Here is a 9,112-nt window from a genome sequence, read left to right as displayed (position 1 = left end):
AGATGTGTATAAGAGACAGAATGTATCTTGTCTACATCTACAACATATATTTTTTTCATGAAAATCGATTGAGCCGTTTAAAAGATATAAATTTTTTTTGAAATTCTGATTTTTATTTCTCACACCCCAACGGTTGAATATTAAGGGCTAATATTTGGTAAAATTGTAACTGATATTGATAACAACTAAACTGTAAAAAATGGTCATGATCGGCGCGGGGGCAGATTGCCCCTCCTTATCCGGCTACGGCCTTTGCTAGCGTAATATTGGCATATTGCTAGTATTTTGCTAAATTGAAAGTTTTATGTGAAAATAAATTTTTGCCTCCCTCTCCTTCTCTTTCTGACTGAGAAAATCCTGAGTACACCCATGTATATAAACTGATTTACAATAAACTTACGGTGCGACCATCATTGAGGCGTCAACAAAATCGTTTACAGTCTTAGCCGCAAATTGAACGATCAGTGGCTGATCCTCTTCGTGGGTGGTAAACTCGATGTCCCTGGCTTTTGAGGATTGCACAAATGAGTCCGCTAAGATCATAGGTGTAAAGCATATGTCACATCCGTATCGCCTTACAAGTGTTCTGAACTGTAACCTGAACAAAAAGCAAGAAAGTGAGAAATCGTAAGTTTCGTGTGACGACTCGGCCGTGGCTTTCGCTGCGGTCCGAGTACTGCTTTATTATCCATTTTCTCGAAAGTTTGTGAAAGAAATTAAAGCGAGTAATGTAAGGAGTAGGAAAAGTAATATAAAATTGAGACAGTAAGAGTATAAATTAAATAATGAACTTAAGAGAAGAGTAAAATTTTTTAAGGATTTAAGATTATAAACGGCGTCATATAAAAAGTCGTTAGATCCATTCTTTTAATTAAACTTCTTGCACTGTTCATCCCTTCTCTTTTTTTTTCCAACATGAAGAGAAAAAGAGGGAAGATGAAGATACAAGAAATTTAGCTAAAGAACAAACCTAATACAATAAAAAATGCAACTTGGAATATTGTTTTTCACTCACTTGCTGTATCTGACCATCGGAGCACATATTTTTATCATTCTTGGCTCTTTTAATATTGCTACTACATCGGTATTCATTATGATATTTTCGATTTAACCACATAGATTTTAAAAAAATGATAAGATTTATGCAATTAAACTTAAGGACACTTGATAGAAACTCAATTTCCAATCTGAAAAAAAGCAACAATAAAAACATTAATCCACACACATGTAGTAGGGCTGGTGATTTGCTTCGAAGGCTTCGACATTCGAACTTTAAAGTTTCGAAGATTCGAAGCTTTGACATTAAAATCTTCGAATTCTTTCGAAGCTTCGAAGTTTAAGGTGCCTTCGAAGTTTCGAAATTTCGAAAAATACATTCGAGCAAATGATAAATTTATTCAGAAAATTTACAAATATTGTAAATAAAAAGAAGAAATACGTATACAAAATTATTCCTAAAAAATTTGAAAGTACTATAACCTGAAATGTTACAAATTAATAATTAAATTGGATACATGTGTAAATAAAGAAAGATAATGATCAATAAAACAATCTAATTAAGGAAATTCAAATTTTTAATGTATTTTTCAAAACTTTGAAACTTCGAAGCTTCGAAGGCACCTTAAATTTCGAAAGGTCGAAGGTTACAGCCCTAGCATATAGTATAGATACTTAAATAGTTAAATGCTACATAAAAATCATAAGATAGATCGAGCATGTCATATCTTTGTTACTCACTAAAAGTGCTAAGAAGAATAGAATGACGTTTGTGTCGACTTGTGTCCTAAATGGAAAGCATCCATAGAGGTTTTCGAGTTGCAGTTACTCCACCGGCCGGTGAATTATGGCGCCTTCTCGCAAGGTTATTAGAGCACACTGCACTGCTTTCCTCTACTTTGTACTTCTCTTTGTCCTCTCAAGTAAATTAAATGATCTTCCCTATCTTCTGCGGCATATTGAAAATAAGGAAGAAGTTGTAGAGGTTCGAATTTTTGAGGTTAGATACCTTTTCAGCGTGCAAAAGTTCGTGCTGCTGTGCTCCCGCCATCTACCGCCTTCAGCGACAAGTCGTCACGATCACGTGACCATCTGTTTTGGCCGGCAGCATGGCCGGCACGGCACTGTCGGCACCCTGCATAACCTCTGATAACCTCTTTGGCTTACCTCCGTTTGAGAAAGCAGTGCAGTGTGCTATATAAACTTGCGAGAAGGTCAAGGCGCTATAATTCAACCGACCGGTGGAGTAAAAGGAAAAAAACCTCCGTTTGAGAGCAGGTGCCACACGAAAGTGACGAGAGAAGCAGAAAGAAGAAAGTGAGGATTCTGTCGTTCGAACGGCCCGTTGACGAAATTAGGTTAGAAAAATTTAAATACTGTGTATGAATAATTTTTTCGCTTCTCAGCGGTTTATTATGATAAACTCGAAATTTTAAGCCAATTTTATTCGTAATCTTTATTTTGTATGTTTAAAAAGTGTATTGTGAATTTTTCGTAAGATTGATAACCAGATTTGATTAGGTTAGGTTAAGTCCTCACTCAGCTTTAACACGTTTTTATATTATAATGTCCATTTAAAACGTAAAATGAATGACAAAAGAAAGTGATAAAAACCGATATTTTATTAATAGTGATCGATTCTTTATTATCTGTTTTATATAGAAGCATGAGATAACAATTTCCTAATTTAGAAAAATATCTTGTAAAATATAATGTTTATTCAAAATAAATTGCCTGTACACTGCATTGAGACATTCAAAAGATTGATTTACATGAAAATATTTGAATACAAAAGCATAATATAAGTTTTTTAATCAACAAAAGATCCAATAAATAATTTTGTAATATAAAAATGTAACAATATACTAACATTGTGTATTACTTGCTAATATGTTTACATTATGCTTTTATAATTAAATTACTTTATAGCAATTTTTAGTGCGAATCAGTGTGGAATTTATATTTTATATTATTTCTGATCAATAAGATATGTAATAACTTTTGTTAAAATCAATGAGTAAGGCGATTTTTCTCACATAATTATTTAATTACTGAAATTTAAAAGAAAAGTTAAATAGTTTTAACATGTTCCTTTTTTGTTATAGTATCTCATAAAAATACTATGTATGATAACTATTCTTTTTATTTTTAAAACAATTTATTTCATAATCTTTTTATTAATAATTTTTTATTAACTTTAATCTCTTATGAATTAAGATATGAATTGGCTATATGGAATAAACATTGACTGCTCTCATACATGTTGTTCCTATAATTATTATATTTAATATTTTTTATAGATCTTATGGGAGCTGAAGGAATGTCAAGATGAGTAAATATTATAGGCATCGTTTAATACCGAAACATCAGGATTCCGAGCATTTACTATTCTCAGTCTTCACAGCAAATGATATAAGGAATTTAAGTGTAACGAAAATCAGAACACCATTATCTTTTAACATTCTTGGACATCCACTGAAGGGTGGATTGTACGACCCATCCTTAGGTAAGCAATATTTTATTTTACAATTTGTTATGAAAGATGTTTGGGCCAATTATGAAATATTTTTTCCTTGTTTGAAACAATGTTTCTTACGTATCTTTAATTTTTTTTTCAAATTTTATAAGTAATTCTGAGGATTTTCCAACAAAGAATATACTGTAACACAGAAAATAATTTTATCCTTGTTTAACATTGACAAATAACGATTCATTGTATAATGATTCATTGTGTCATATCTCCTGCTGGAAAACATCTCTAATTATAATCTGTATATATATACATATAGTTTATTTAACTTTTCAAAATTATTAGACTGAAATTTATCATAATATAATATAAAATAAATATAACAATTTAAAACATCTAAATTAGATTAATTGAAGTTATTAGTTAATTAAAATTATTAGACTATCATATTATCATTGAGGATTAGCTGCAAATTTTCAGAAATTTGTTTGTTATAAGTATATTATGCATACATATTTATGTCATTCATTTAGTGTATGTAATATTACATATATAAATATATATAATTAACTTAAATATATGACAGTGCAAAAATTATATACATGTGTATATTACATATTCTACAAGCTTTAATTTTGATACTATATTTTTATAGGTACAACAAAAAGTAGTTCAGAGCTATGCAGCACATGTGGACACAGTGGTTTCAAATGCCCAGGTCATTTTGGCCATATAGAATTACCAGTGCCTATTGTCAATCCATTGTTCCACAAAGCACTGTCCGTGTTACTCAAACTGTCATGTACAAGTTGCTTCACGTTACAAATACCTTCGTACCTCAAACTACTGCTGTCTGCAAAATTACAGTTACTTTATCAAGGACAGCTCAGCGACCTCGATGACTTGGATCAAGAGGTGATGTCCGCAATATCGAGTCTTAAGAAGGAGGACGAACGAACGGAGTGCGCTCGTGTTTTAATTGACACTTATATACAAAATTTCCTGAATAGAAATAGAAACGGTGAATTTATGACTCAGAATCACGAGGATCAGGCTAATACAAAGAACATCATTATGCAATGGCATATGCATGTTGAGAACATACTTAAGCAATACGTGAGAAACAACAAAGCTGGAATATGCCTGAATTGTCACGATAGCCTTCCAAAAATCTCAACCCTGCAAAATAAAATAATGGTGACCAACAAGGAGGTTACACCTTCTAAAGCAGTGGTCGCGCGCAAGGTGGTACATAGATTGGACGCGATGATGATTATGCCGGATCAGTCCAAGGAATATCTACGAAAACTGTGGAGCAACGAGAAGGATTTTCTCAAGATAATTGTACCCTGCCTGGAGCTGGTGGACATCGAGTATCCCACTGATATATTTTTCTTCGAGGTGATACCCGTCCTACCGCCGATCGTGCGACCGGTGAACTTTCTCAACGGTCAAATGGTCGAGCATCCGCAAACGCACATCTACAAGAGTATCATACAGGACTGTTTGGTCCTGAGAAACATTATACAAACCATTCAGGACGGCGGCACCGAGCACCTGCCGCAGGAAGGTCGTCTTGTCTTCGAGCAGATAAAGGGCACCACGGCGGTCGAGAAGTTGCACAACGCCTGGCAGACGTTGCAGAGCAATGTGAATCACCTGATGGATCGCGACATGAACAAGACTCCGGAATCCCTCAACGGCCAGGGCCTGAAGCAGGTTCTCGAGAAGAAGGAGGGCATCATTAGGATGCACATGATGGGCAAGAGGGTGAACTTCGCCGCGCGCTCGGTTATCACTCCGGATCCCGACTTGAATATAGACGAGATCGGCATACCCGAGGCTTTCGCCCGCAAATTAACGTATCCCACGGCCGTGACGCCGTGGAACGTCGTCGAATTGCGACGATTAGTCACCAACGGGCCGGTTTATCCCGGCGCGGTCATGGTCGAGAACGAGGACGGCTCGGTGCAGGCCATCGACGGCAAGGACTTGACGCAGAGGGAAGCTATCGCGAAGCGTCTCTTGGTGACGAGCGACCGGATCAACGAGTCCTTCGTCGGCGTGAAAATAGTGCACCGGCATCTCCAGAACGGCGACGTGCTGCTGATCAACCGACAACCGACGTTGCACAAGCCGAGTATAATGGCGCACAAAGCGCGTGTCCTGAGAGGTGAGAAAACGCTGCATCTTCATTATGCGAATTGCAAGGCGTACAACGCGGACTTCGACGGCGACGAGCTCAACGCTCATTTCCCGCAGAACGAACTGGCCAGAAGCGAGAGCTACAACATAGCCAATGTGTCGAATCAGTATCTCGTGCCGAAAGACGGGACCCCGTTGAGCGGCCTTATACAGGATTACATGGTGTCCGGAGTGCGGCTGACGACCAGAGGTAGATTCTTCTCGAGGGTGCACTACACGCAGCTGGTTTACACCGCGTTGCCGACGACGCAGAAGAACATCATTCTCCTACCGCCAACGATTGTCAAGCCGAAAATGCTGTGGTCGGGCAAACAGATCCTCTCGACGGTCATCATCAATATCATTCCCTCGCACAAGGCGCGCATCAATTTGACCTCCAGCACGAAAATCAACGCGAAGGAGTGGCAAGCGGAGGCGCCACGGCGCTGGAAATGCGGAACGGAATTTAAAGACCCGACAACCATGTCGGAGGCCGAGGTCGTGATTCGACACGGGGAATTGTTGTGCGGCGTGCTCGACAAGATGCATTACGGCGCGACTCCTTACGGTCTTATTCATTGTATTTACGAATTGTACGGGGCGATATGCGCGAGCGACGTGCTGAGCGCGTTCGGCCGGCTGTTCCAGATGTTTCTGCAGCGCGACGGCTTCACCCTCGGAGTCGAGGACATTCTGATAACTCGGAAGATCGACGAGAAGCGTAGAGAGATCATTTCCAGCTGCAGAAAAGTCGGCGAGGCAGTGCAGAGATCCGTGGCGAAAGCACCCGACGGCGCGTCGATGGACGAGGTTCGAGCCAAGATGGAGGAATCCTATTGGAACAACGCGAAATTTCGCGCGCAAGTCGATCACAAGTACAAGAGCACCCTGGACGTTTACACGAATGACATTAACAAGGTTTGCCTGCTAGCGGGACTCTTCAAGAAATTCCCAGACAACAATCTGCAGCTCATGGTGCAATCCGGTGCGAAGGGATCCACAGTCAATACCATGCAGATATCGTGTCTGCTCGGTCAGAGCGAGTTGGAGGGCAAGAGGCCGCCGTTGATGATCAGCGGGAAGAGCTTGTCGAGCTTCCCGGCATACGATCCGACACCTCGAGCCGGCGGTTTCATCGACGGTAGATTTATGACGGGCATCAAACCGCAGGAATGCTTCTTCCACTGCATGGCGGGGCGCGAGGGTCTCATCGACACCGCCGTGAAAACCAGTAGGTCCGGTTACTTGCAGAGATGTTTGGTGAAACACCTGGAAGGCTTGATCGTCGGTTACGACGCGACCGTTAGGGACTACGACGGTAGCTTGATACAGTTTCATTACGGCGAGGACGGCCTCGATATACCGGGTTCGCGTTTCCTGAGGAAAGACCAGATTGGATTTTTGATCGACAATAAGGAATCTATCATAGACGAGGAGTTATTGAAATGCCTGAAGGGGGATAACGAGGAGATTACGAAGATGATGAAGAAGATCAAGAAGTGGAAGAGCAAAAATGGCTCCTCGTTGCAAAAGAGGAGGATCAGTGAGTTCGGTAGATTCTCCATGGAGAATTCCGATCGGAGTAACGCAAGTGCGAAACGAAACGCCATCGACGGCAATTGCGGAAGAAGCAAAACCGCGCTGTCGCTCATGAGGAAGTGGATAAGAGCGAAGAGGGAGGTGAAGGAGTCATTTCGCGCGCAATGTGCCAAATGTCCCGATCCGATAATGTCAAGATACCGGCAGGACGTTGAATTCAGTGTACTGTCCGAACGGATAGAAAGCCTAATGGACGAATACCTCTCCCGTCCGTCCGTCAGAATCAAAAAGTCCGCCCTGAGAGATCTGCTGTCTATAAAGATTATGAAGACAATTTGTCCGCCTGGCGAGCCGGTTGGTTTATTGGCGGCGCAATCCATAGGCGAGCCGTCCACTCAGATGACGTTGAACACCTTCCATTTTGCGGGACGTGGAGAGATGAACGTGACCTTGGGTATTCCGAGACTGCGTGAAATCCTGATGATGGCGTCGAGAAACATAAAGACACCGAGTATGGAAATACCGTTCCAAAGCGACTTGCAAGATCTCGACAAGCAGGCGAAGAAGCTGAGATTGAGATTGACAAAGTGCGTCCTGCACGACGTGTTGAGGGATGTTACGATGAGCAGGAGAATGGAGGACGGCCCGCATAGAAAATTGGTCCACACCTTGACAGTCAAATATCTTCCTCACAAGTACTACAAGGGAGAATTCTCCGTTCATCCACGGGACGTGATTAAGTGTACCGAGGAAATTTTCTTCAAGAATATATTCAGAGAAATTAAAAAATCTGCCAAAGTGTCGAAAATTTTGTTGCACTTCGAGGGAGAAAAGAGACGAGTGACGACCGACGAGGACGCGGCGATAGATCAAATAGATCCTGACGAGGTGGCGCCGGAGAAACCTGGGAATAGAACACGGATGGATTTAGGAGAGATGCACGAGTCGTCCGATGAGGAACAAGCCGCGGAAGATGCTGATGCGACGATGGCTAAATCGTTGTCGCGTCATCGAGAGAATCAGGAGTACGAAGATCCCGAAGAAGAGGAGATTGAGGATACGTTAAACGACAAGGAGGAAGAATCGGACGATGATAATAATATTAATGCGAGTAGAACTTTTGAGAATGAAGAGGACGATGATAATGACGATAACACGAAGTTGAATAAAAGAAAAAACACCAGCAGGAAGGATTGTGTCGTAAATATGTATAAACACGCTATGGATTATGATTATGACGAGAATAAACTGTCGTGGTGCAAATTCACCTTTTGGGTAAGTGTTTGGCAATGAAAACTTGTTTTCGCTACAATTTTTTCTGTTACAAAGAAATATTTCATAGAAAAAATAACTTCAAAAAATAATATAATATTACATGTGATTAATCTGTAAATATTACATTGCTTTAATATCAAAAATATTATTTTCTTATGCTGTAGCTATAAGAAACATACTGAAAAGTGAAAATATCGTAATATTACTTATATTCTAATTATATTATTAAGATACAGCTTTTATCTTTATTTCCAATCCTTTAAAATTGTACATTATACATGTTATTCTACGTGTATATATTTAATAAATATTTACAGATTTCGATTACATATATATACACTGCTCAAAAAAATTATGGCATAGAAAAATTTTGAGCAAAAATTGGTCAACTTTGGTTAACGGTAACTCCGCGAAAAATCATCGTAAAATGATGAATTTTTTTTCAAATGAAAGCTTGAAATCTCTACTTTAAAATACCGTGAGTGAATTTTAAATTTAACGCACCCCTGTGGCTGTAAACTCTTAAATCTGAGAGCATGTTTGCCACACTGAAAATTGCAAAGTTTGAACGAGTGCACGGACTTGCTAAAATTTTTCCCGAGGATGCGGTTTCCAGCGTCATAAAGTTGGAATCTTTCTCTTTAATTT

At 39.6% G+C, this 9,112-nt stretch overlaps 2 protein-coding genes across 2 annotated transcripts in view; one reads left to right on the top strand and one right to left on the bottom strand.

Moving 5' to 3' along the window:
• Nucleotides 1–378: 378 nt before the first annotated feature.
• LOC105457998 (tRNA-dihydrouridine(20a/20b) synthase [NAD(P)+]-like) lies at nt 379–2,074 on the bottom strand. Its single transcript, XM_011703009.1, has 3 exons — nt 1,738–2,074; nt 1,016–1,187; nt 379–598 (listed from the first exon to the last, which is right to left on the bottom strand). The coding sequence occupies exons 2-3, from the start codon at nt 1,090–1,092 to the stop codon at nt 397–399; spliced, it is 279 nt and encodes a 92-aa protein (XP_011701311.1). The 5' UTR covers nt 1,093–1,187; nt 1,738–2,074; the 3' UTR covers nt 379–396.
• Nucleotides 2,075–2,124: 50 nt separating this feature from the next.
• Nucleotides 2,125–9,112, top strand: part of LOC105457999 (DNA-directed RNA polymerase I subunit RPA1) — a 14,023-nt gene continuing 7,035 nt past the window's right edge. Inside the window, exons 1-3 of the mRNA XM_011703010.1 lie at nt 2,125–2,354; nt 3,297–3,502; nt 4,122–8,464. Of these exons, the coding sequence (XP_011701312.1) occupies nt 3,325–3,502; nt 4,122–8,464 (4,521 nt within the window). The 5' untranslated portion in view covers nt 2,125–2,354; nt 3,297–3,324. The remainder of the gene's footprint in view (nt 2,355–3,296; nt 3,503–4,121; nt 8,465–9,112) is intronic.

This window comes from Wasmannia auropunctata, unplaced genomic scaffold (genome assembly GCF_000956235.1).
Source record: "Wasmannia auropunctata unplaced genomic scaffold, wasmannia.A_1.0 LD334821.1, whole genome shotgun sequence".
Classification (NCBI taxonomy): domain Eukaryota; kingdom Metazoa; phylum Arthropoda; class Insecta; order Hymenoptera; family Formicidae; genus Wasmannia; species Wasmannia auropunctata.
The sequence above is the reverse complement of the archived record's forward strand: the minus strand, read 5'-3'. Positions and strand labels throughout refer to the sequence as shown.

Coding starts and splice junctions, on each gene's coding strand:
- LOC105457998 (XM_011703009.1), bottom strand. CDS start 1,092: ATGAATACCGATGTAGTAGCAATATTAAAAGAGCCAAGAATGATAAAA. Junction 599..1,015: donor CCGATGGTCAGATACAGCAA/GTGAGTGAAAAA, acceptor CTTTTTGTTCAG/GTTACAGTTCAGAACACTTG.